General features: G+C 40.0%; 1 protein-coding gene, 1 long non-coding RNA gene and 1 other non-coding gene across 3 annotated transcripts in view; 2 read left to right on the forward strand and 1 right to left on the reverse strand.

The window, feature by feature from the left end:
- Positions 1-304: 304 nt before the first annotated feature.
- Positions 305-27,448, reverse strand: part of LOC111521542 — a 34,187-nt gene continuing 7,043 nt past the window's right edge. Inside the window, exons 2-4 of the long non-coding RNA XR_002724984.1 lie at positions 24,210-24,362; positions 19,540-19,650; positions 305-1,435 (exon numbers count right to left, since the gene is read on the reverse strand). This is a non-coding gene — a long non-coding RNA (uncharacterized LOC111521542). The remainder of the gene's footprint in view (positions 1,436-19,539; positions 19,651-24,209; positions 24,363-27,448) is intronic.
- On the forward strand, positions 4,022-27,148 carry WEE2 (WEE2 oocyte meiosis inhibiting kinase). Its single transcript, XM_023184951.1, has 12 exons — positions 4,022-4,776; positions 9,811-10,007; positions 11,817-11,862; positions 14,632-14,804; positions 16,503-16,624; positions 18,748-18,894; positions 19,567-19,674; positions 19,817-19,902; positions 20,653-20,823; positions 23,522-23,664; positions 25,720-25,862; positions 26,169-27,148. The coding sequence occupies exons 1-12, from the start codon at positions 4,435-4,437 to the stop codon at positions 26,192-26,194; spliced, it is 1,704 nt and encodes a 567-aa protein (XP_023040719.1). The 5' UTR covers positions 4,022-4,434; the 3' UTR covers positions 26,195-27,148.
- On the forward strand, positions 24,202-24,365 carry LOC111521561. Its single transcript, XR_002724991.1, has one exon. It is a non-coding gene; the product is annotated as a U1 spliceosomal RNA (small nuclear RNA).

Raw genomic sequence — 27,448 nt, forward strand, 5'->3', positions numbered from 1 at the left:
ACTCCTAGGCTTTAAAGCAACCTCCAGGCTTTATTTACTTAGCCCATAATCTTTCCTTGGAATTCTGTTGTGCCGGCAACGCCACCCATGAGATACAGTTTTATGAGCAGTTTGAAATGAGAAATGTGATGAGCAAATATCAAGTATTGTTAATGATTTATGTAATTATCATTGGATTCATCGCAGCTGACAGGTGGTTGCTTCTGTACACTCTCTCAGCAGGCAGGGAGATTAGGAGAAGGTCCCCCTTCAAGGTTGCTGGCTTTGCTGACCATCCTTATCATAGGAACAGAGCTGTGAGGAGTCAGGAGCACTGAAGACCCCTGGTTTCAATGGATCCACATCCACTGCAGCGGCCCCAATCTGGACCTGGTCAGTGTTGCCACTGCTGACGGATTTGTCCAGGGTGCCAGAGAACATACGCTGGTGATTAAAATAATGTTTTCTCTAAGTTACTGCAAACTTTCTCCTGTGTAGTTGAGGCAACACTTCCAGTTGTGGTGAGAGATTGAACAAAAGAAAAAGAAAGCATACAATGTTAAAGCTGGCAGGACCTTAAAGACACTGCCTAGCCTTCTCACTCAGCAGTAAGTTGCAGATGACTCCTCCAGATCTTGACGAGGCCCACAGGCCCTCATTTAAGAACCTCGCTTGCTGCTTTGTTGCTTCTATGGGGCACATTCTGGTGATGAAGGCCACCTGTTTTTCTCCACCAGCCTGGAGTTCTCTCAACTTTGTTTCCGGCTTTCAGAGTCCCTGGCCAATTGTCTGGAGGCCCAGAGAGCCACTGTTAGCCTAAGGTCGCTTAAAAAATAAGGCTAATCCTGGTCCTGGATTCTGCCAGATTCCTAGAAAGACTGACAGTGAAAGTGTCATTTTGTGCTTGGGAAACCAGACTTCACAATGGTTTTCAATGGGACGGTCCCATCAAATATATAGGAATCCAACAACATTCTTTTTTCAGAGTTGGAATGACTCAATCCTAATTCAGTCTTAAATAAATAATGTGCTGGACCTTTACTTAGGCCCGTTTAAGTGTTTTTTTTACAATTCTCTCCCCTGACTGAGGGGACAATTAGGCCAGCATGTTCTTCCTTGGAGCGAGAGACTCTCAAATAACTCATTTTCCATGGCCTTAGCTTTACTTTGACAATGGAATAGTCTATCCAGGAAGGTGAATAAAGTTTCCACCTCTTGCAAATTTGAATAGATAGATTTTCCTGCTTCTCTTCTTCCCATCAACATTTCATAGGCCTCAGAACCAAGTCTGTCATAGTGGAGTCTAGGTGCTTCCTTATCACTCAGCAGTGTGTCTGCAAGGGGAGAACTTCCTTCAAGCACACAGTTTAGGGAACTCAGCCCTGAAATGCAAGGTTGGCCTCCTTCTTGCACGTCTTACTCCTGGGAATTTCGCTTTCCCCCTGTGCATCAACTTCTGACATATTGAGAAAAAAATTCAAACGCTTTTTAAAAAAAGTCAAATACAGAGTATTTTAAACGTGATTGAAATATATTAATTTACTTCCCCAAATTCATCCTAAAACAATTTATTAAACCCCTACTATATGTCAGGTATTAAAGGGAAAACCCTCTCCTTTTCCTCTTATTGCCACAGATTACATGGGTCCCCCTTTTGACACATCATCTCAACTATGACCTGAAGGTTTATGTTGGGATGGATGCCTGTGAGATTAACATATACTGAAGCAGAGATGAAATTTTTCATAATGGAAAGAGGCTAAAAATTAAGAAAAGGCTACAACATGACCAAAAAAATAGTGAGGCCATAGGTAGCACCTCTATGGATTCCCTTGGGTCATCCAGATCAGTTAATTATGCAATTCTTATTATTTAGTTGTCCAAATTTGGGATATCTTTTTTGTACTCATTGTTACACCTTTCTTATTCTGAAGACTTGGCCACAATCATTATCTTCTGAGTCACAATACATGAAAAGGTGAATGGTCTAAGTTTCTAATAGTATTACTGCTGATAACATGAGATCTCAAGCATTGCAATGGCATAGCTGCCTCCCTAGGCAAACAATGTAGTCATAAATATGGGTAATCAAGAAGTATAGCAAGGGAGAGAGAAAAAGCAGCAGGTGATGAAAAAAAAAAAAAAAGAAAACCTGGTCTACTTGGGTAATACCCAATAAACCAGCCCCTGTGCCCTGCCTCCAGGACAATAATATAGCCGGTGTTTTGAGTCAGTCCTGCTTTACTGAGAGCAAAGCCAGTCTCTAGCTGGCCTGCAGAGGCAGGAATGACAAGCCATGGAATGGGCCGGGGAAACTGATCAACATCAAGGCTGTAGAAAAGAAATTCTATCACCTGGCTTGCTAATTTGTAAACAAGACACTCCTAGGCCGAGAATCCCAGTTGATAATAATTGCATTACTGATAACCTACAAGTTCTCCTTTTTCTTTGATTATTCTGTTTTTACTGGCCCCTGTAGGATGCTGAATCTCTGGCAAAGGTGGGCAGTGAGTTATTGCATTTTGTGAGCAATATTTTACCCCCTGTTGAATTAGCTGGCATAGTTTGTGTGGGTGGGAGGCTGTAGAGAAGGGCCAAGGAAGGATGAATTGGTATGCCCACCTACAAAGGGCTGCAGCATGAGAAGGCTTTGAGTTGGAAAAACACATTCAAGTCTCCCCAGTTAGTTTTCATTTGGATTACCCTCATCAGGAGTTCTGGCTGGGAATGGGGAAGGAATTAGGAGAAAGTGGTGGAGAGATCTGTGAAGAGAGGTAAATGGAAGACGGTTGACAGGTATCAAAGTCTATAAAGAGAAGGGAAATAACATTTGTTTCAAACTCATCAAGTTGCCTTGGTTCCTGCCTCTCTTTGGGCCCATGTTTATCATGTAAATAATTCCTCATTTGCGGTCCCTCTCAAGCCTCCTTGAGGGGCACGAGTGTATCATTTTCCTTTTACATGGACTGCCTCTCACATAGTTTTCTCCTATAATGTGATATCAGTGAGGTCTTTTTCCTTTGATATACCTATACACTGTGTAATGATTACCAAAATTTTCCACACCCATGCCCACCCATGCCGTACATTAGGTCCCCAGAATTGTTCATCTTATATCTGAAAGTGTGTACCCTTCGATCAGCATCTCTGTATTTCCCCTGCCTTTCCAGATCCTGGTAACCACCATTCTACTCCCTCCCTCTAGGAGTTCGACTGTTTTAGATTCCACATATAAGTAAGATCATGTAGTATCTGTCTTTCTGTGCCTGGCTTATTTCACTTTAACATAATGTCCTCCGGGTTCATCCATGTTGTCACAAATGGCAGACTTTCCTTTTTTATGAATGAGTAATAGTCTATAGTGTGTGTGTGTGTGTGTGTGTGTGTGTGTATCCACTGCGTTTTCTTTATTCATCTGTCCATGGATATTTAGGTAGTTTCCATATCTTGGCTGTTGTGGATAATGCTGCAATGAACATGGGAGTGTTGGTATTTTTTTGAGATAATGATTTTATTTTCTTTGGCTATATAACTGGAAGAGAAGAGAGACAGCTGGATTGTATAATAGCCGTTTTATTCTTCAAAGAGTTTTTCATCCTTCTCATGGGGGCTTCTCTGAGAAAGAAATTAAATAATGTGTACTAAAGATATTAAAGAGCATTTTACAAAATAAGGCATTTTTGGTAAAAGCCATTGCTGTTTTCCAGTGATCAATATCTGTTTCTATGTGTTGCTGATCTTTCTAGCCTTTCTTTTGTCAGTTAAAATTTTTGTTCAATTCCCTAGAAGCTTTAACTGCTAACAGCTAACAGCTGCAGGAGGGAGATGCCTGAATTAGGGCAGGTGTGTTTGGCACAGAGCTAAGCTGTGTCTCTGTCAGGGATACAAACTCTAGTCAAGATATGTTAGAGGCTGTTTAAGGATCATTATGATAGCCAGGTGATGCGAAATTGTAATTACTTGCTGTTAGCCATTGGGTGGGTGGGGAGGAGAATGGAGGAGGGGATGATAGTTATAAATGGCAGGTGAGAGGAGTGATAATAATTTCTTTTCAATATAAGCTTATTCCCAAATTGGCTAATGGGTATTTTTAAAGCCAAGCTAAATTAAAGGAATCCAATTTTCTCACTAGTATTTGGCAGCACATGGGTTCAAGGAGACTATGTGTCATATCCAGAAGGGTTCTGTACATGAACTGGACTTAATTGCTCCGAGAGTCACTGGAGCTTTCTTTAATCAGAATGGAAATCAGGATAAGCTGAGGTCTTACAGATTGGTAATACTTAAGGCAGAACATTAACACCGTACCTTGTAGCTGTTAGTTGGTAGAGGGAAATTCAGGCTACCGTCACGAAACCTGCAGGTTAAATTATTTTCTCCTCCCTGCTTCTGTAGGTTCACAGGGTTCCCTTCTGATAGAGCTTTTTGCCTGTGTTGTAAAGCTCTTTGGCTGAGATGGATGACAAAGATATTGACAAAGAACCAAGACAGAAATTAAGCTTTTCCTATTATGAGGAGACTGAGATTGAAGGGCAGAAGAAAGCACAAGAAAGCAGGGAGGCTTCGAGCCAAACCCCAGAGAAGGGTGAAGTGCAGGATTCAGAGGCAAAGGTTACACCACCTCGGACTCCCCTTAGCAACGTGCAGGAGCTCGACACATCTTGGGAAAAAGAAAAAGAAAGTCCAGATCAGATTTTGAGGACTCCAGTGTCACATCCTCTCAAATGTCCTGAGACACCAGCCCAAGAAGACAGCAGGAGCAAGCTGCTGCCGAGTGACAGCCCCTCTACTCCCAAAGTAAGTAAGGGGTGGGGGAAAAACGGACCCAGGTCGCCAAGCTCCGCTTCCTGTAATTTAGCTGATAGTGCCAGTGGATTCATGTGTGTATGACAGTCACTTCCAGGCTGTGGATGTCCTCAATTACATATTTATTGATGAAAATAAAGAAGAGATTAAAATTACCAGGAAATGGACAGAATTAAATGGTTTGTCAGCTGTCTTCTCAAAACCATTGGTGCCAGTAACTATTGGCTATTGGCCACAAACAAATTTTGGGTAGAAAAAAGTTCCTAAAGAATATTGGAACTGGAAGGAATATTGAGATTTAGAGCCCCGGCTGTGCACTTTACATATGAGAAAATGAAGGGCCCAAGACAGAAGCCGTCTCATAGCTCAGCCAATGCTAGAGACAGGACTAGAAACCTGATCTTTTTGGCCTAGTCTGTTCTTTCCATTACGCCAACTGGCTCTATTTTTGTGTGATTATTTACTAATACTTTCTAATATAAGAATGTCCAGATTCACTGTTCGAACACATTCATATCTCTGCTGCTGCTCCTCCCAGAAGAAACTCCTCTCCCCTCCTTGGTCTCATGAAATACAGGTTCTATTATATGTCAGCAAGGAGGAAACTTGTTGATACTTCTTTAGAAGCTGAGGATGGCAAATAAGCAACAGTCCCTGGTAGCATATTCCTTTATTCTTGTTGTGATTGGTGTCCTGTTGCATCGTTCATGTTACTAAAGCCATAGTTGGGGCAGGGTTACCTCTAATCAACTCTGGTGCCATGGTGTGTGAGTGCTAGGATTGGTATTAGCTCGGCTTCCTGCTGGCTCAGCTTGAGGCACTTAAGATCATCATCATAACATCTGTGATCCCGACTGTGGCACAGTTGCTGTCAGTGGGTCGCTTTAGTACCTGCTGGGTATGGGTACCATGTATACCAGGAAATTCTAAGCTGCTTGTTTGAATTGTAGAAAAACTAATATGCTCTGATGTCTATCTCTGGGTTTTTCAATGGTCACAGCACCAACCAATTAATCACCCATTTATTCTTTGAGAATTCCCTGTAGGTAAGGAGCATATAATACAGTCTCTGCCCTCAAAGAGCTTACAGTCTAGCAAAGAGAAGTTATGCCAATAGACACTATGTGGTAAGTGTGGTCAGAACCCGCTGGACACATGCTCAGTGCAGTGATCAGAAAAGACAGGTATTGGAAGGGCAACGAACGTTGGTCTAGTTTTGATATATGGGGGAGAATGGGCTGAGAGAATGTGGCTTTGAGTAAGAGTACACAGGGAAGAAAACATGACATTCATTTGATCATTCACAGCTTAACTGAACACCTTGATATGTTAGCAGACCCTCTGCTGGCAAAACCCATTCACTGCCTTCAAAAAGAGCCCACAAAATGAATGAAGATTAAATAAATGAAACAATAAAGTTCAAACCATGTGTACTAGAGGAATGGTTGAGCATGATGAGAAGGAATTAGGAACTAAATCTCTATCAGGGAAGACTTTCCAAAGAAAGTAATGTTTGAACGATGTCTTAAAGAATATTTGGAGTTAGCCAGGCAAAGAGGGGAATAGGAATTCTAGGCAAAGGGGAAAGCATCCACCAAGTTACGGAGGGTAAGGAGCTACTACACTTGGAAAACAGCGTGTTATTCAGTGTTACAGGAGCCTGTGTGTGAGAGAGTGCAAGAGATGAGGCCAGTGTAGGTGGGCAGAAGTTAGATCAAGATTTTAATCCTGAGAGTGTTGAGAGAGCCATTACCATGGTTTTGAGTAGGGGGATTGTTTTGGAAAAATCATGACCTTTGTATGTGTGATGGGATGGAGCATGAGAGAGCCTGGAGGTAGAGCAGTATTCAGAATAGACCTGTTGAACAGAGAAGAGCCTGGACTGGGACAGACAGTGAAAAATTAAGAGATGACTTGATGGAGGGGTTCAGGGAAAAAGAAAACAATCTGATGACTGAGGTTTCTTGTTTGGTTCAGTAGATGGAATCAAGATAGGTGACAATGAGTAATATACGGGTTTGGAGAAAAGCAGAGATGTGGTATAAAAAGTTGGATAACTGGATCTGGGGCACAAGAAAACAATGAAAATTGGAGATCCGTATTTGGATACCTACAGCATTTAGGAAGTAGTTGAAGCCATGGGTGGAGATAAGGTCACATAGCCTGTGTGCCAGAGTAAGGAGAGAAGTGGCCCAGTTAGAAATCTTGGATAATGCCAAGGTTTAAGGGAGAGGCAGAGAACAGAGCTTGGGAGCAAAAGTGAAATGCAACTGGGAAAGTACATACTTTATGAAAACATAGGTTGTGTTAGAGGAAAGAGGCTTGGCGGCTGATCATTGTTATGCAGAAGACAAAGCTGATGGGAAAGGAGGATTGGCTTAGTCAGTCTTGTCCAAAGGATTGAACTAGAAATCATGTGAAATTCAGTTCACTGGAAGGACTTCCTGACAAAATCATCTAGAGATAGAAGAGCATGCTTAGGAGGTGTACGCTCCTTGTGGCTAAAAGCATAGAACACTCATTGATGACCACTTGGTAGGAAGACTGCAGAAGGGATTTGTTAGTGTGTTTGTCTTGCTACAAAGGAATACCTGAGACTGGGTAAATTATAAAGAAAAGAGGTTTATCTGGCTTACAGTTCTGCAGGCTGTACAGTAAGCATATTGCCCATATCTGCTTCTGGTGAGGGCCTCAGGAAGTTGACAATCATGGCACAAGGTGAACAGAAACAAGGCAGCTTGTTACATGGTGAGAGAAGAAGTGAGAGAGTGGAAGCAAGACAGGAAGGATTGCTGTCAGGCTCTTTTAAACAACCAGATCTGGCATGAACTAACAAAATGAGAACTGGTTCATTACCATGAGGATGGCACCAAGGAATGTACCTCTATAATCCAAATGCCACCCACCAGGCCCTACCTCTGGCACTGGGGATTATATTTCAACATGATATCCAAATGATATCAGGATTCAAGCATCAGGGGACTAATCATATTGACTGGGCCTTTAAAAAATCCAAACATCCCAATAATATCAGGATTCAAGCATCAGGGGGCTAATTGTATTGACTGGGCCTTCAAAATCCTTCTCTGTCCCAAGATACTATGTTTGTGTGTTTGTGAGAGGTTGCCTTCTCTTCTCACCATCTTCATAAGTCAAGTAGTTATCCGCCAAATTTCCCCAATCTCCCTCAATCATTTGTGCTAGAGCTATTCCTTATGGAATTATTTGCCCTCTCTGGAGCACATTTATACTCTCAACCTGTGTCATCTTTCAATAAATTTTCAAATTGCTGTATTTCTAAGTAGAAGTTCTTTTCATATGTCTTATCCCAAACTATGTTCTTTGAGATTTTGAAAGGATTACTCATAATTCTACTACTCTAGCAATAATGACTATATTAACATAATTAATATCCTTCCCTACATCATAAGTGGTGCTCACAGATTCTCTTGGCCCTCATATTTCCTGACTAGAAAATCTAGTCTTCCCTGATATGAATAATTTTTATCTGAATATTTTCTAGGCCCCTTATATTTTCCTTGAGATGTGGCAACTAGAACTATGTGCTGCATTCCAGGTGTGGCTACCCACTGTTTCATATGTGATAGATGCATTTTACTTTCCATATGATGATCAGCATTACAAAAAACTAATTCTCAGAATGACTTACAACAAAATTCTAGGTCCATTTTGCAAATTGCACTGATAACTGAGAACTATCATTATAGTTTCGCTTATTTTGAACCAATACTCAGTCTTCATGATAAACACACAGGAAAGCTGAGAGTCTGTCAACAAGGGCTTGTCTGCCCCCTGGATTCTTCAAGCAGCCCTATGAACTCCAAGATATGAGAAACACTTAACTCTGGCAATGACATCATTTTTCTTCAGTTTTTTTTTTAAAAAAGGCTAGGTTACTGTGATTTTTCCATAGCTTCCTTCATTCCTGCTTATTCAATCATTTATTTAGTATTTACAATAGATCCAATATTCATTTTTTGTAGACTCACATTCTTTAATGAATCATGCAATCTGGCTTCTGCTTCTATACTAAAATATCATGTGCAGAGACGATCAGAAATGTATAAGTCTTTTAGAAAGAGCCTCACAGTGCAATGCTTATACTGTGGCCCCTGTGTATGCTGCCATACTCCTGAAGATCCATAACACAGCTACTCCTCTGGCCCCTGACATCAGGTCAGCATTCTGCCTTCGAATTCTTTGGCTTTTCCCTTTGCCCTTTGGTTTCATTCTGGTTAGGTTTAGGCTGATGTTCTCTTCTTGTATCCCACTTGGAGTGGTAATTCCTGCACATTTGCCTGTTTATTGGTAGCTGGTTGTAGCCACTGCAAAGATCTGAATCTTAAGGGCTTAGAGTACTAATTTTTAATCTAATTACCCCACTTCATGAAGCACTCCTCAGTTAATGCTATATTTTAAGTGAAATTTAAAACTTTTTTTCATGTTTAAATAGTCTACGAAATCTTTTCCTTATAAGGTGATTATTTCTGAAACACCAATGAACTGCTGAATAATGAACTATACATTCCTTAAGATTTAGAATTCACTTCTGTACCATTTGGCATCTAACCCAGCATCTGCTACGTAGTAGGCACCAAACAAATATTTGGATGAATAATTGAGAGGAAGTTAAAGCATAAGCTCTGAGAATATAGAGTCATTTTTATTTGTCTAAACTTAATGTCTTTGTCTTTAAAAACTGGAGATAGGACTACAACTGGTTTTCATACCCAGCTAACAGAATTGCCCAGGGGAAGGGTTAGAGTTTGACTAAAGTACAGACTCCTGTGTTGACTTCATGAATCAGAATATCTAGAGGCAGAGACTGGAATTCTGTAGTTTTCATAAGAGGAGCAGTTACAATGCAACTAGTTTGCATGGAACCAGATAATCTCTAAGGCCCCTTCAGCAAAAGCATTCTTCGATTCAAATGTTAACTAGCTAATGGATACGGAATGTCTTTACTAATGCTCTTATGACTTGTCTTTTGTCATCCTCATTCAGAGCATGCTGAGCCGGTTGGCGATTTCTCCAACAGGGAAGCTTGCCTCCAGGGGCCCTAAGCATTTGAAGCTCACACCTGCTCCCCTCAAGGATGAGATGACCTCATTGGCTCTGGTCAATATTAATCCCTTCACTCCAGAGTCCTATAGAAAATTATTCCTTCAATCTGGTGGCAAGAGGAAAATGCGAGGAGATCTGTAAGTGCTCTGTTACTTATGACTTTTGAGAACTGACCCTACTACAGTCAAGCGGTAAGAAGTGAGATTAGGAATGAGAACTCTATCTGAATGAAATGTATATGCTTACATATTCTCCCCTCCCTAGATAGCAATGCTGGTTTTACCTGCTTTATCCCAGAGATTCTAACATCTTTCCATTCCAACGTGTACTGAAGATGCTCTCTCTGTAAAAGAACAAGACAGAATAAGCAATAGATCACTGGCTTCTATTAGGAAGTTGAGTGGGCTGTGGAATTGCCTTCAAGGGGCCCCCTCTGGTTAATATGAGGTTGGCAGTTGTGGAAGGTGTAGTTCAAACTTCAAAGAGTATGTTGCTGCTTTGAGTCTTGTGTGACTAGTGATGAAAGCTATAGAACAAGGATTTGAACTTCTCTGTGGGTGATCGAAGATTGGCTGAAGCAAAAAAGCATTGCTTTCAGAGCTGCGAAAGAATAGAAAGCCAAACTGCACTATTCCATAAAGGTCCCTGAATGACAGAAATTGTCCAAATAAGGATTGTGCATATTACTCAGGAACATGATTATGTCTCTTCAAGGCCTTTATAGAATGGAATCACTTCCAAAGTGGGGCAGTCATTTATGTTCATATGTACCCAGCAAAATAAATGGACAGCTAACAATGTAAACTTTGCAGAGTGTTTAATGTGCTATGTCAAGTTGTTTCTTTGGAATCAATGAGTATGTGTTAATCAGATTGACCAGAATAGGTTCTCTCAACACTATCTCCTTCTTAAGTAAACAGCACTTCAGCACAAGTCCACTCACCTACTTTGGTTACGAAGAATTCGATTGGTTTTAGTTCTTTAGGAGTCTTTGTAAATCATTACACTCTCACTGAAGCCAGGAACAAAGACAGCTAATTTGAAATCTTGGCAATGAAAGTGGTGACACTTTTGTAGGGTCATTTGGTGCTTCTAAGAGTATTTTTCCTTATTTTTATAATTTATAAAACACTTCATAAAGTATTATAATGTGGTACTAAATCACAATTACCAAGCATCGATTTAGTTCCATGAATGTAGTGCCCTCCATTTGCCATTTCTACCTTGTGTTTCTCCAAAAGAAAAATCTATAGCTAGTTGGAATCTTGCTTAAGGATCCAGAATACAAGTATGTGTGGCAAAGAGGATGTCTGCTGGTCACTTAGCTTATTTAAGAGTAATTGAAAATATCTTATCCCAGGTTATAGCAGATTCTGCCCTACTTGTAGTCTACCTATGAACTGATTACAAAGCCAGATTCTGGGGGAGGGGTGGGTGTTGGAAGGAGAGTGTGGTGTGGCAGTGAGGAGCAAATGCTTTGGTGTCAGACCTGGCTCCAAGTCCCAGTTCTGCCACTTGCTAATTGTTTGACCTAGAGTTATTTAACCTCTCTCTGTCTTGGTTTCCTAGTTTGTGGATGATGACACCCATTTAACAGTTTCACATATGTTCTGTGCTCTCTTGCTCCAGCACATGGTGTTCTACCTGCTGAAAACCTCACTGTTTTCCCTTTCCTAGTTGCTACTCATTCCCAGAATCTTGGTTTATATATTCTCTCTTCTGGGAAAGCCTTTTACTCTTGAAATAATTGAGTGCTGTCCATGGTATCCTTGCTATCTTATCCTGTTCTAGGTTCTTGTATTGAAATTTCCTGGTTATCCCTGCCTCCACATTTAAACCGAAGAGAAATGATTGTCTTATTTACTCTTACATCCCTAGAACCTAGCATAGTTCAGGCTCAATAAATATTAATTATATATTAATAAACTTTTTTTTTCTTTTTTAAGTGAGGAAGCTGGCCCAGAGGAAGGCAAGGGAGGACTACCTGCCAAGGTAAGCGTGGTTCTTTGGCCCAGCTGCCACAACATAGGCAGTTTATCCTCTTCTCTCTCTCCTTCCCCTCCCCTTCTCCCTCTCTGTCTTCCCTCTTCCCTTCTTCCCTACCCTCCCTTTTCTCCTCCCTCACCCTCCCCTCCTCTCCTTTGTCCTGCACACTCCCTCCCTTTCTTCTACCCTCTCCTTCTGCCCTGTCTTCCCCATCCCCCTCCTCCCCTCCTTTCTCCTACTCTCCTTCTCTCCTCTCCTCCCCACCCCACCTCACACTCTAGCTTTGTAAATGTGCTTTGCAGCTGAATTTATCTGGACCCTACTCAGGGTCTATGTTTTCCGCTAGTTGTAACTTTGCCAGGCAGTGTCTGATATGTATATGCTGAATCATTACTTGAGAGTATTTTTAAAATTAAATATTTCTGCTTCTATCTTTAATCTGGAGAAAAATTCTACACTCATGGGGTAGAGAAGCGAAGGGAAAATTAAGATATTTTTGGTTTCAAAATAGAAAAAGAATTGGAAGAAAATGGCATAGAGCCAGAGATTTATATGTAAAGTTTTACCTTTTAAATGTATTATTTGATTTTATAATGTTCACAACCTTTGATCTATCCCTCATTTGATAATCTAACCTAAAAATAATACTGTAAATATTATCCTCAGAGATGCTGATTGTAATAGCAGAAAAGGGGGGAGACCAAACGCCTTATAATAGAAAAATGGCTAAGCTAATTAACAGTTTTAAGTCAGTGGAGTATTAAATTGCCATTAAGATGTTTGTAATACCTTGAAAACATGCGTATGTTCAAGGTTCAGAGTGAAAAGACTCAAAGTTTTATATCCTGAATGACCATAACTATCTATTGCACATTAATCACAGGGAGAATGAAATGGAGCTATGACCACTGCTATTTCAACATTTTTGAAAGGTGGAAATTTAATATTTGTTTTCCCTTTAAATTTCTAAAGTTTTCTGAAGCAAGTCTTATTTGCATAAATAAATATGTTAATATGTTAAAATGTTAGCACTTGGCTACTGTAGACATCATAGAAAAGAAGGCCACTGGCACAGTCTTTCCTTCATATGCAAATGTTTCCGACTTAGGCCTTCATTATTGTACCCTTGGATTTTATTCCTCACTTATTTTATAATTTATGTCTTGATTTCAGATAGAAATTCTAATGTTTTTGAACATTAAATACGTGCAAAGCATTGTATTTAGTTAGACCCTTTAAGGAAAAAAATCTGCCCAAACAGAAGTTAAAACCTTTGAAATTTCAAAACAATCTATACATAAATAAGAAGCTATGAGATATGTGTATTTGTGTATATGTGTATGTACATATGTGCAACGTGAATATACATATGCGTGTATATATTTAAAATCTAGAAGGGGTTAGTAAATACTTCTATGAAATAGGACTTGGGTAGGAAGAGATTGTATATTAAGATAATTTTAGACTAAGGAAGTAAATAAATGCTATCAAGGCAGGAGAAGAGAGTTCATGTGTAAGAGGGGCAGGGTGGGAGGGGAGTGGTCAGGGATAGATGCAGATGGTACACTGGCTTCGTTGGTATCTAGGGGGAGGGTAGTCAAGTAGTGAGTGTGCAGTTGGTAGAAGGTCTTGAGGCTTTCTTATCAGGAGTTTGAATTTCTCATGGGAAACAATTAGGTATCTCTGATTCTATGGTATCATTTTGCAAAAATAACTCTACTATTAGAAGAGTTGAAGAGAGGGCTGGTAGCTGTAGCAAATCCAAACAATAAGGGAACAGAGCGTGAGACTGGCTAAGGATAATGAAAATTAGAGATCTTGCTGATGAAAGTGATTGGAATTAGATGTTGAAAATGAGGAAGTAGTAAAACCCAAGATTTTTCAAATTCATAAGTTGGAGAAAAATTCTTCAGGATTGGGACACTGAGAAAAGGTGACTTTGGAAGATAAATCAGCTTGGATTTAGACTGATATAAATTTATGGAGATTTTTTGGTCATAATAGTTTAATCAGAATTTAGTATGTACTTGACACTATCCTAAGGTATGTGTTATGTGTACTATATGTAATACTGTATATTATCATGTAATATTTAAAAGAACCCTGAAGAGTAGTTGCCATGATCTTCATCTCACAGATAGAAAAACTGAAAGGAGTTCAGATTGACCTGGGGTTATTTACTAGCTGGGCAATGAGTGATGTTGCTAGTTGGCCAGTAGTGGGAGTGGTTGCTAGACCTGAACACATAGTCTGAACTAACCAAAATTGTCAAAGTTTGACGATTTTGACAAGATCATTTCTACAGGCTGGTTTTTTGGGAAAAGAAACAGAAAACAAGTATGCTTATTCAGCTTGAGATGGAAACATTAGCTTTCCAACTTTGAGACACATAAAGAAGGGTCTTTCATTTCTTTTAATTTGCTCCACCCAGGTCCCAGTTATTCTTTGAACTAAGGACAGTAGCTCTGGGTGTGAGAAGTTGTGTCCTCTTAGGAACATGTAGAAAAGAACAGTATGCCCAGATAGAGAAAAGAATATTGAAAAATAAGTGAGAATTGTCAGTATAGGGTTGTACAGAAGGTTACAAAGAAAACAAAGAGATAGCAATTGGGGAGATTCTTGCTACCATGAATATTGACACAGGTAGAATTCATTGCAATCACCTCAAAAGTGTTTTTGAAAACTTGGAGCAATTTAGGACTGTAATATTGTTTAATTTTATTGCTTACAACATGTTAGAATTACTCTAATTTCCTTTTTATTAAAATACTTTAGAGATGTGTTTTAAGAGAAACCAACATGGCTTCCCGCTATGAAAAAGAATTCTTGGAGGTGGAAAAAATTGGTGTTGGCGAATTTGGTACAGTCTACAAGTGCATTAAGAGGTTGGATGGATGTGTTTATGCAATAAAGCGCTCTATGAAAACTTTTGCAGAATTATCAAATGAGTGAGTACCTTTGAAATGCACTAAAAGTATAAACTTAGATTTGGAGAGTTGTTTCTTGTCAAATTATTTTGAATTTATAGCATCGATGTCATTAAAAATCAGTTGTATTTAAAATCACCCCACATTATATGTTGTCTCATATTCATAACCTTTCTGAGTTTTCTAGTTCAGAGATGTTACTTCCTAAAATATAACATGATCATTTTAGATCATGACGTTTTTCTTTATTTTTTAATTTTTATTTATTTATTTATTTCTGTGATGGAGTCTCGGTCTGTCACCAGGCCAGAGTGCAGTGGTGCGATCTTGGCTCACAGCAGTCTCCACCTCCTGGGATCAAGCAATTCTCCTGCTTCAGCCTCCTGAGTAGCTGGGACTACAGGCATGCACCACCACACCTGGCTAATTTTTGTATTTTTAGTAGAGATGGGGTTTCACCATGTTGGCCAGGATGGTCTCGATCTCTTGATCTCGTGATCTGCCTGCCTTGGCCTCCCAAAGTGCTGGGATTACAGGCGTGAGCCATTGCACCTGGCTGATCATGATGTATTTGTGCTTTTTTGGCTTTTTTGTTTTTGTTTTTGTGGCTTTTACTTTCCACTGCTGGTCTTTCTGACTTAAAAAAAAAAAAAAATGAATAGATTTGTGGAATTGTCCTCTGGTGTCCGTTTCATTTATCAGAAATATTACCAAATAGAAAGTTATTATAAACTCACTGGTTTATCTTTACTTTATGTTAACAATGAATTCAATAGTAAAGTTTCAGAGACTACATGCAAGGGAAAATAAGTTTGTTTGATTCCCAGAACTGTTCAAAAGTTTTTCCTTAAACACAAGGAAAATACATATTTTCAGATTCAGCCAATGCTTTTTATGAACTGTGAGGATATACTTAACATGCAGAATCTAGAATTACAGGTTTTAGAATTCTTTTTTTTTTTTTTTTGAGATGGAATCTAGCTCTGCTGCCCAGGCTCAAATGCAGTGGCACCATCGTGGCTCACTGTAACCTTTGCCTCCCAGGTTCAAGTGATTCTCCTGCCTTAGTCTGCCAAGTAGCTGGGACTACAGGCATGTGCCACCACACCTGGCTAGTTCTTCATTTTTATGAGATTCGTCAAGTACTCTATTTTGCTTAATTTGTGTTGGGATTTTCTATTCCATAAGGAATATCTCTCCCCAAGGCTATTCCTGTGAGTATGTCATATTGGCTGAGGTTAACATTGACTCTAATGACTGCCTAGCCTTTATAGAGATGAATCGAAGGCCCATTACAATATCCACAATCTGGTGTACAGTGGCCTTCTCGTTAAGCCCATTAAAATGTTTTGATTGTGACAGGATGAAATGAAGACCTGACACACATCTGCCATTGAGGCATAGCCACTTAAAGCTCCTCTTTACATATGCCATGTTAAGATCAAAACACAATGGACTTTGGCACCAGGCTGACCAAGGTTCTGCTCTTAAGTCTACTATTACCAGTTCGATTTTGGGCCACTTACTTTTGAGAGCCTTCATCCTTTCCACTGTATATTATCAAATGATTATTATTCAGTGAGATAAAACAGTAAGCAAGCAGTGTGCTCTCAATAAATATTCTGCCATTGCTAATAAAGCCTCATAGTTTTAAGAAACATTTTTATGTACATTATGTTGATTGATGTCTTTATTCCTCAATGCTTTTCTGTCTCATAGGAATTTGGCTTTGCATGAAGTTTATGCCCATGCAGTGCTTGGGCATCACCCCCATGTGGTACGTTACTATTCCTCATGGGCAGAAGATGACCACATGATCATTCAGAATGAATACTGCAATGGTAAGTAGTATATAGACGAATATCTATGAAGAGGGAGATGAACTTTATAAGCCTTCAGAAATAAACTTTTCCTCCTCCTCATAGTTTATGCCACAGATAGCAGACATACCTAAAAGGTCTGTACTATATATTATAGTCTTGCTTGGAAGCACAGAGCTTCTATACCTCTTAAAGGGGTCCTCGACTTATTCTTTCTTTCCCTTCTGTTGTCAGGATAATCATTCATTTCAGAAAATACTTATTCCATGTTAGACCTTGGGCAAGTGAAGATGAGTTAGATGTGCTCCCTCCCCTTAAGCAACATTCAGGCTGGTAGAGAAACTAGAGCTTTGGTGGCTGCAGCCTTCCTCCTTGTTGGCAGTACCTCATGCTCATGACCTCACCTACAAACTTTGTCTTGGAGTGACTTCATTTTTTTTTTTTTTTTTGAGATGGAGTTTTGCTCCTGTTGCCTAGGCTGGAGTACAATGGTGCGATCTCGGCTCACCGCAACCTCCACCTCCCGGGTTCAAGCGATTGTCCTGCCTCAGTCTCCCGAGTAGCTGGTATTACAGACACCCACCACCATGCCTGGCTAATTTTTTGGTTTTTTTTTGTTTTTTGTTTTTTTTGGTAGAGATGGGGTTTCTCCATGTTGGTCAGGCTGGTCTTGAACTCCCAACCTCAGGTGATCCACCTGCCTCAGCCTCCCAAAGTGCTGGGATTACAGGTGTAAGCCACCGCACCTAGCTGAGTGACTTCATTTTTAACAAGCTCCCAAACGCTCTCTTTCCTTACTTATTCTTTCTAATTAATAAGTCACATATAGCGTATAAATTCTAAGAAGACTCTCAAAAAAATAAAAAACTTTATTAAAAATAAAAAACACAAGCCCTCCTTGTGTTTCTGAAAGGAGCTGAATTTTTCTCCCTTCTGAACTTACGTGTCATGCTAAAATAATTATTTAAATTCAGTTTTACACAGAATGCATTTAAATATGAATTCCCTCAAATTCCATGACTATCTCAGAGCTCAATGAGTGGAGCTATGGTCTTTGTAACTGCCAGTTAGAGCTAGGTCTCTATAATTTGAAGAACCTGCCAATGAACACTAATTAATAGTGTTCCGAGGCCAGGCACAATGGCTCACGCCTGTAATCCCAGCAGTTTTGGAGGCTGAGGTGGGCAGATCATGAAGTCAGGAGTTAGAGACCAGCCTGGCCAAATATAGTGAAACCCTGTCTCTACTAAAAATACAAAAATTAGCCAGGTGTGGTGGCATGCACCTTTAGTCCCAGCTACTGGGGAGGCTGAGGCAGGAGAATTGCTCAAACCCGGGGGGCGGAGGTTGCAGTGAGCCAAGACCATGCCATTGCACTCCAGCCTGGGTGACAGAGTGAAACTCTGTCTCAAAAAAAAAAAAAAGTGTTCAGAAGCATTCTAATACCTTAGAATCAAGATCAGATAGTTATATGAATCCAGGCCTTTTATTTGATAACAACAATAAATCGAGTACAGTTGATGTACCAATACTGTGGCTCAAATAAGATTTAGGTGTATATGCAGCTTTTATATTTTCCTTGGGTTGGCAGTCATTAAATATTCTTATTTTATGATTTATTTCTAATGAAATTAGACTTAGACTCAATTAAATTAAAATAACCAATGGCCTATAACTACTAGCCTGACACTGACATGGAGCTAATCATTGACACTAATAGTAGCTATATGACTATGCCTGATTGATCTTCTAGTTAATAATTAGGTAAAACTTTTAAAATGTTAGCTGGTACATACTTGAATCAATGGGGCCATATACTGGATACCTGAGATACTAGCATTTTCTTTTTCTCTTTGAAAGCCCTGTAATTCTCCTTTCCAACATGTCTGTGGTATAGATGGGGCAGATATTATGCTTTGTACTGACACCGAATTAATCTATTTGTTGGACTGAAGCCATTCATGAGGAATGTATTCATTATGGTACTATGCCGTTTTATACAAGGCATTTGGGCATTTGGGGCTTTGGTATCTGCAGGAGGTCCTGGAGCTAATCCCCTGAGGATATGGGAGGCCAATTGTATTTACTGTGCTTTCATCCATAAGACTCGTACTGTGGGGCTATTCTCCGTTGTTCTTTCCCAGGTGGGAGTTTGCAAGCTGCTATATCTGAAAACACTAAGTCTGGCAATCATTTCGAAGAGCCAAAACTCAAGGACATCCTTCTACAGATTTCCCTTGGACTTAAGTACATCCACAACTCTGGCATGGTACACCTGGACATCAAACCTAGTCAGTGTGATTCCCTTTTGCCACTTCTACCATATTTTGTTCTTTCTATGCTGTCATCAAAATCTAGGTCTGTATGTCTACCAAGTGTCAAAGACAGTGTTTGCTGGCAAGAACCCCTTTCCTCCATTTGTGTCCCTTAAAAATATTAGTTAAATAGCTTTAACCATTCTCCCCTAGGCCCAACAGATATAGAGAAAAAAAAAAAAAGACTCTTACCCATATAGTAAGGCCAAAAAGGTAAAATTAGGTATTTAATTTACTGCAAAGGCAAGTGACAGTATATCAGCTACATTCTGATTGTGTTTATGACTAGGGCTGTACTCATTCTAACTCTGCACTGATTAAGGAGAAATGAGTATCACTTATTAATGTGAAACCCCAGGACAAGTTCTTACTATTTTTTTATTTTGGGGACAATAGTATTCTGATGCCAGCCCCTTCAGAGAATGGAGAATGTATGAGGTCAGTTCAACTTAAATAGGTATGATCAATCACTAGCTCTTCAGAAGTGATGTGAGATTTCATAGAAAAAAAGAAACCTTAGTAGTCTTGCTAAGTCCACACAAAAGAAGAAAGGAGAGAAGCTGAATTGTCAAATACAGAAAAGAATCTTTGAGATGAAAAAGCTTAGAAATCATTACTTACATCTATCCTGTGATTTTTTTTTTTCAGGTAATATCTTCATTTGTCACAAGATGCAAAGTGACTCCCCTGGAGTCATAGAAGAAGTTGAAAATGAAGCTGATTGGTTTCTCTCTGCTGATGTGATATATAAAATTGGTTAGTCTGCCTTAGACCCATACCAGTTACTATTATCCTATAAAATTTATACTGATGACTCAATTTATTCCAGTTTTAAGACATGCTTTTAAAGCTCTTTTTTTCTATTTTATTATTCTTTCCTTTTCCTATCTTTTTTTAGGTGACCTGGGCCATGCAACATCAATAAACGAACCCAAAGTGGAAGAAGGAGATAGTCGCTTCCTGGCTAATGAGATTTTACAAGAGGTATAGATTAGGGAAACAGAGTATTTTATAATCCATTGAACCTTTGACTCTCAAATGGAGGATCTCAGTGCAAAAAATTAAAACTGTATATTTATCATTATAGTACCTCTCTTCCCATTCAGAATGGAGACCAAAGATAGGAGAGAAACTCTTCCAAAAAAGTAAGGAAAGCTGGCTCAATTAAGGATGAATCAATATTCAGACTTTTCTTTCTAAATGCCCTTTACTATTTCCAGATATTTCTTAGACTTCCTAACCTCATGGATTGCCTACTAAGAAGCAAGCCTTTTCCTCAAGCCCATATTGGTCCAGTCCATCTTTATCATGCCATTATCGTTCTGATAGCACCACCAGTTTCAGTTATTGAAATGACGTTTAGTCATTGCCCATTTTCTCCAATGTCTTTTCAGTCAGGCCTAGGGAGGATATAACTTCTTCCTGGGTGATAGTCAGGTGAAAATGAGTATTTCCTTCCTGTGATCAGCCAAGTTATGTAGCAAGCCTTTCTGAGCCTGACAGCAAAATGGCAGTAAGTTTCTGCCTTGAACTCCTCAAGGCACAGCAGTGATAATCAGGTAGATTTATGTTCTCTCTTCTCTAGAACTCACTGACTACAGTGAATGTACCTTTGACCATCATATCTGTTTAGACCTTATATGCACTCGAATGAACCTTTCCTACCAGTTGTATTTTAATTTAGACTCACTCTGCTTGGCATAGTAACTGGCCTTCCTGTCTTCTGTTTTGAAGGATTACCGGCACCTTCCCAAAGCAGACATATTTGCCTTGGGCTTAACAATTGCAGTGGCTGCAGGAGCAGAGTCATTACCCACCAATGGTACTGCATGGCACCATATCCGCAAGGGTAACTTTCCGGACGTTCCTCAGGAGCTCTCAGAAAGCTTGTCCAGTCTGCTCAAGGTGATATCTCTTATAAGATGAACAGAAGATGCAATATCTTTTTTTTTTTTTTAATGCACTGGCAAGTAGTTGGGCAAGAAAAATGGAGATGCTGGTAGTGTCACTAACAGAAAAAGGAATGTGACTAGAAGTCCAGAAAAAATAAGGGGCAGGGCCGGGTGCAGTGGCTCATGCCTGTAATCTCAGCACTTTGGGAGGCCAAGGCAGGTGGATCACGAGGTCAGAAGGTGAGACCATCATGGCTAACACGGTGAAACCCCGTCTTTACTAAAAATACAAAAATTAGCTGGGTGTGGTGGCAGGTGCCTGTAGTCCCAGCTACTCGGGTGGCTGAGGCAGGAGAATGACTTGAACCTGGAGCTTGCAGTGAGACAAGATCACGCCACTGCATTCCAGCCTGGGTGACAGAGCAGCGAGACTGTCTTAGAAAAAAAAAAAAAATCGGGGGGTGGTGACACGGATGGAGAATTTCTTTCTTTCTTTCTTTTTTTTTTTTGAGACGGAGTCTGGCTCTGTCACCCAGGCTGGAGTGCAGTGGCCGGGTCTCAGCTCACTGCAAGCTCCGCCTCCCAGGTTCCCGCCATTCTCTTGCCTCAGCCTCCCGAGTAGCTGGGACTACAGGCTCCGGCCACCTTGCCCGGCTAGTTTTTTGTATTTTTTTAGTAGAGACAGGGTTTCACCGTGTTAGCCAGGATGGTTTCGATCTTCTGACCTCGCGATCCACCCGTCTCGGCCTCCCAAAGTGCTGGGATTACAGGCTTGAGCCACTGCGCCTGGCCAGATGGAGAATTTCTTAAGGAAACTGAGAGGATACTGTAAAATCTTTCATGCTTAGTTTAAAAATCCTGTTACAAATATTTTTTTCATTTGCCCTTTCTAACAATGCTGTAAGGTAGGCAGGTGGCATCTTATCTTGCAGTTGAGGAAACCATGGCTCAGAGCAGCTCCTTGACACCTGTAGTGACAATGAATTACGGGTTAACTCCACAATCAAATCTGGTCCTTTAGCTCCTACTTCAGGGTTTTAACTTTTGTTAGTGATAACAGGGATAGTACTAAAAGAATGAATTTCTATTATATGTAAGAAGGTATAAGACTACTTTATTGATAATTGATAATACCAACTATTTGAGCTATTAGAAAAAAGGCACGATGTCAATTCAAAAATTTGTTTTACTTGTACTTAATGACATCTGAGTAGTGTGGGGACAAGAAAAGGAAGATACTATGTTGAAATAGACACAAAAAGCTTATATTATCAAGCTTAACCATGTCAAGAAAAATGTATATATGACTTTTAAATCATGTCTTAAGGAACAGGATTGATTAGGATTCCCAAAACAGCCTTAGAAATATCTATTTCCTTGGAGATTAGATTTCTTTGGGTGGCAGAGGACAGGGTCTCACTCTGTTACCTAGACTGGAGTGCAGTGGCACAATCATAGCTTACTGCAGCCTTGACCTCCTGGGCTCCAGCAATCCTCCTGCCTCAGCTTCCTGAGTAGCTGGACTACAGGTGTGGGAGATTCACAGTTTACCTGCAAACCTCAAATGTATTTACAAATCTGGCCTTCTTCCTGACTTCTTTTGCTTTCCTGAAAGGAGGCAAACTCTTCCTCCTTCCTTTTGTTCAGTCTAATCACCTAATTCCATGTGTAAACCACTTTTGCATTTAGTTGATATTTCAGTACGTAAATGCTGGCCCTGTACTGGACAATACATATATTAATTGGTTAAATTCTAAAAATAGTCCAAGAAGGTAAATATAATTATCCCAAATTTCAGGTAAGGGAAATGGAGCTTCAGCAAAATTTATAAAACAAATGGTGGAGTTGGCTCAGAATTTTGGTCAGTGTTTTCTTCATTATATGACAGTGTCAGTTGCTGTATATAATTAGGTATTTTCTACTCTATTCAAATCATGATAGGTTAGACATCTTCTACCTTAAAATAAATGCTTTAGGAATACTGTCATGTTGGGTTATTAATATTAAGTAAAAAAGCAACATGATGTGCTAGAAAGTAAACTGGAGTAAGAGTTGGGCAAGCTGGGTTTTGGTCTTGGCCATTCCATAATTTGGATAATTTTTATCAAGGGTCTTAGTTTTTTCTGCTTTAAAACTAAGGCAATAGACTAGTTAGCCAGCCAGTTCCAAAATAGGATTAAAGACAAATCAGGCTGGGCGCGGTGGCTCACGCCTGTAATCCCAGCACTTTGGGAGGCCGAGGCAGGCGGATCACGAGGTCAGGAGATCGAGACCATCCTGGCTAACACAGTGAAACCTCGTCTCTACTAAAAAATACAAAAAACTAGCTGGGCGAGGTGGCGGGTGCCTGTAGTCCCAGCTACTCGAGAGGCTGAGGCAGGAGAATGGCGTAAACCCGTGAGGTGGAGTTTATAGTGAGCTGAGATCTGGCCACTGCACTCTAGCCTGGGTGACAGAGTGAGACTCTGTCTCAAAAAAAAAAAAAGAAAAAAAGAAAAGACAAGTCAAAGATGTGGACAACTGGTGCTACTAGACATGGACAATCCTCCTGCCCAAGGTGGAGCTCAGTTTTCATTTCTTCCCTCTGCACAAAGCAGAAGCAAAGTCTTACAAAATCCACCAGGAGAAGCTGGGTTGGAGGTGGCTTCAGCGATAAGATTTTCCCCAATAGTGAAGCTTCTATTTATTTCCTCTTGGTCCTATATCATCAGAACATGATCCACCCTGATGCTGAACAGAGACCTTCTGCAGCAGCTCTGGCCAGAAATAGAGTTCTCCGGCCTTCCCTGGGAAAAACAGAGGAGCTCCAACAGCAGCTGAATTTAGAAAAGTTCAAAACTGCCACACTGGAAAGGTATATTTTTGGATGATGGGGGTCAAAAAAGAATCTGAGCACTACTCACAATGCTATGACTAGTCTACTGTGTCTTCTCTGTGGATTCAAGTATAAATATATTCACCATTATAATACATAGGTCCCTGCCCATAAGGAAACTGGCAGCATGCAGCTCTTTGTAGCATCGGGCTGGGAGGCTCTGTGATTAGGTTGCTTGAGAGAGAAATTTCCAGTTAATGAAAACAAGGGAAGCAAGAGTGAGGAATATAAGGAAATACCAGTAAAGACAACTTAGGATTCTAAGTGACAGCGGGTATCTTAGTAACTGGTTGGTGATCGCCTAATACAAGATAACCGCGGGTAAGATGGATAAGACCTATTTTAGAAACCCATTAAATTTCAGGGGCAGGCAGGTAGACATACTGTCCTGGTACACATTTAGAGGAAGGATTATTTTTCTGAGCAAAGAAAACAATCTGTTCTCCTGCTCATCTGTTCTTGTACTCATGCCTATATTTACTTGTTAATCCATTCCTTCAATAAATGGGAATGCGAATACTTACCTGGCAGGGAAGATACCATGATCACGAAGGTGGTTTTTCCCAGGGTGAGACTCATCTACTGACTCCGGATGTGCTGACCCCTGTGATGTCCCCAAAGGTGGAAAACTTGACTGCATAAGTGGTGGTAATGGGGGACTATGTTCATGCTTTCCCCTGAAAAATGAAAAAAAAAAAAAAGGAATTCAGTGGGGTGGGGTTGGAGATGAGCAGTGTTCTGAAGGCATTTTTGAGTAATTATTACATATTCCGTACACTGCTGAAAATACAAAAGAAAATGAAAAATTGTCCTTAAAATAAGCTTAAGTCCAACTTCTCTTGGATATACAATCATCCATCTTGGAAAGATTAGCTTTGAAGCATCCCTAACCTGATTTCTTAGTATTAATAATAATTTGTAGAGACTCTTGGCCTTTAGTCAGGTCAATCTTCCTAATAAGCCACTTAATATGTTTCTGTTCTCGTTTTGAATTCCATTGTCCCAGCTAATAAAGTATAAAGTACTATACTTACATATGTTATTCACAAGAATGTAAGTACCACTTAAGGTGTGGTGTGTACATTCTGGCAAGTCAGCTATGGAGACACGGTGACTATCATCAGCCAGTACAAGTGATGGGCACCCATCATAGAGATGGGGCAGACAGCATCTTGAAATTCTCTAGACCAGGAATCCCCAACCCCTGGGCCATGAGCCAGTACCAGTCTGTGGCCTGTTAGGAACCGGGCTGCACAGCAGGAGGTGAGCAGTGGGTGAGTGAGCACTACCGCCTGAGCTCTGCCTCCCATCAGATCAGTGGTAGCATTAAATTCTTACAGCACAAACCCAATTGTGAACTGTGCACGTGAGGGATCTAGGTTGTGTACTCCTTCCAAGAATCTAATACCTGATGATCTGAGGTGCACCATTTCATCCTGAAACTGTCTCCTCCCCTGACTCCCCATCCATGGAAAAATTGTCTTCCTTGAAATCAGTCCCTGATTCCAAAAAGGTTGGGGACTGTTGGTCTAGACCAAGTGTTGGAAAACTTGTTCCGTGAAGGGCTAGACAGTAAATATTTCATGCTTTGTGGGCCATATGCTTTTTGCTGTAATGATTTCAACTCTGCTGTTGTAGTGTAAAAACAGCCACTGACAACATATAAATGAGTGGCTGTGTTCCAATAAGACTTTATAAATACAGGTTATGGGCCAGATTTGACTCAGAAGTTTTGTTGACCCTGGTACCTTTCATATGTAGCCTGAAGAGCTGTTCACTTAATTTAAAACATTTTAAAGATCATTTATACTCCAATCAGCAGAGTCTGGGGAGCTAAACCTACCATGTTGTATGACATGTATGTGTCAACCATTTTTCATGACAACCATAGTAACTGAATTTTCTATTCTGTACATAGCTCAGGCTTTTTTTCTGTAAATACTGAAAAAGAAAAACATGTATATATTAGTTTTGATCATGTATATCTCTGATTGGAGATCAAGTAGTCTTTGCTTTTCCCCCCTTGCACTTCAGGGAACTGAGAGAAGCCCAGCAGGCCCAGTCACCCCAGGGAGATATCCATCATGATGACGCTGGGGTCTCTGGGACCCACACAGGATCAAGAAGCACAAAACGCCTGGTGGGAGGAAAGAGTGCAAGGTCTTCAAGCTTTACCTGTGAGTAATCTTTCCCTTAAGGACTCATTTTGCACCAGCCAACCTTTTACTGTAGAACCTCTGGAAATAGATACCAGCTGTCCCAACCTTCCTCTTATAAAATGAAAAAATTAGCCAACTTGAATGCCCAAGGATTTCAAAAGCCACTACTAATTTACCATTTTATAGCCAAGATCCTAAAGCTAGTAAGGCTTTGTATTAGCAGTGGTCCCAGATACAGTAATTGGAAACCATTTCTCCTCTATTGTTATATTCCTAATGCCACTGATCAATAACTTAATTACTTCTCACACTTTTGATGAACAGCAGGAGAGCGTGAGCCTCTGCACTGAAGGAAGAAAAGGAAGCAGCCCTTGGTTTGACCTATGGATTATGAGGTTGCTGTTGCTGATTCCCCACGAAGGATCCCAGGGACTCATTGTACATAGAAAGGAATAGAATTTAGTTTAGAGTTGAAGTCACAGCTTACAGGAAATGTGCCTGGATTTTCCACAGTGCTTCCCAGGTTATATGATGCTGTTGCTAAGAGAGAATTCCCAGCTTCTTGAGGAAGTGGGTTTCCTAATGTATACCCTTTCTGATATTGTATTTATTAAATAAATGGCTTCACCATTATGTGAGGTGGGTAAAAGTTAGACTGTATGCAACTTGGACATCTCTGAGCTGGCTGTTAACTTGCAGAACAAAAATGCTGTGGGGAGGGGCTTCAGGGAAAACCTGATGTGCCTGTGGTTGTTCTCCATCTATTTGCCCTGCCTCTCTTCTGGCTGTTCTGGTTGGTTTGATAGTCCGGGTCTCACCAATTTCTCATGATTTTTATGAGAATTTGACCTTGTTTCCTGTTTTTTAAGATCATATTTTATCTAAATCCTTTTTCTATACACATTTTAAAAGAAATAGAATACTGTGTTTTAAATAAAGGTTTTTATCTTGTCCAAAGCCTAATTACAGGTAAAATATCCTTCTTTGTAAAATGTAACAAAGAACAAGAAATTTATGTTGGAGAACATTTTATGAATAAAAGGGTAAGAGAATTCAGTGGGTCAGTAGTAACAGGTCTTGGTGGCAAGTCTCAGCTTCACAGATCTAACAGTTAATAATAGTCAGGCTCTGCTAGAAAATTATGTTGGTCATAAAGGTATTTGATAAGCTCTGTTTGTGTCATCTTAGTGAATGCAACCTGTTAATGATAATGGCTTTTTTGCTGCTTGATTTTCTTCTTTCCCTCTCATTTTTAAAAGCTAATTAAGTTTTTTTTAATTGAATAAACCCTAATACTATTCTTTGTTCTGCTTTGGAGTAGCAATTCTTTCCATGCAATTAAGTGTGGTGGTGGTCTTCCTATAGCCCATTGCCATTTTTCTTTACTAGGCTGTATTCAAAATTATAAAATGGGATTAGTTTATTTCTTGCCACCTCCTGCTGAACAACACACACACACCAGGCCATGTCCCTTGTAGTATAGTACAAGGTCAACCACAATTTGTGATTTAGAAACAGGTAAATTATTAAGTACATCCAATGTATAGATGAGAATTGTTTGGTTATTCTAGTCTTCTCAGGCATTGATAACTATGACTATTTGG

The sequence above is a fragment of the Piliocolobus tephrosceles genome, chromosome 8 (genome assembly GCF_002776525.5).
Source record: "Piliocolobus tephrosceles isolate RC106 chromosome 8, ASM277652v3, whole genome shotgun sequence".
In the NCBI taxonomy this organism is placed as follows: domain Eukaryota; kingdom Metazoa; phylum Chordata; class Mammalia; order Primates; family Cercopithecidae; genus Piliocolobus; species Piliocolobus tephrosceles.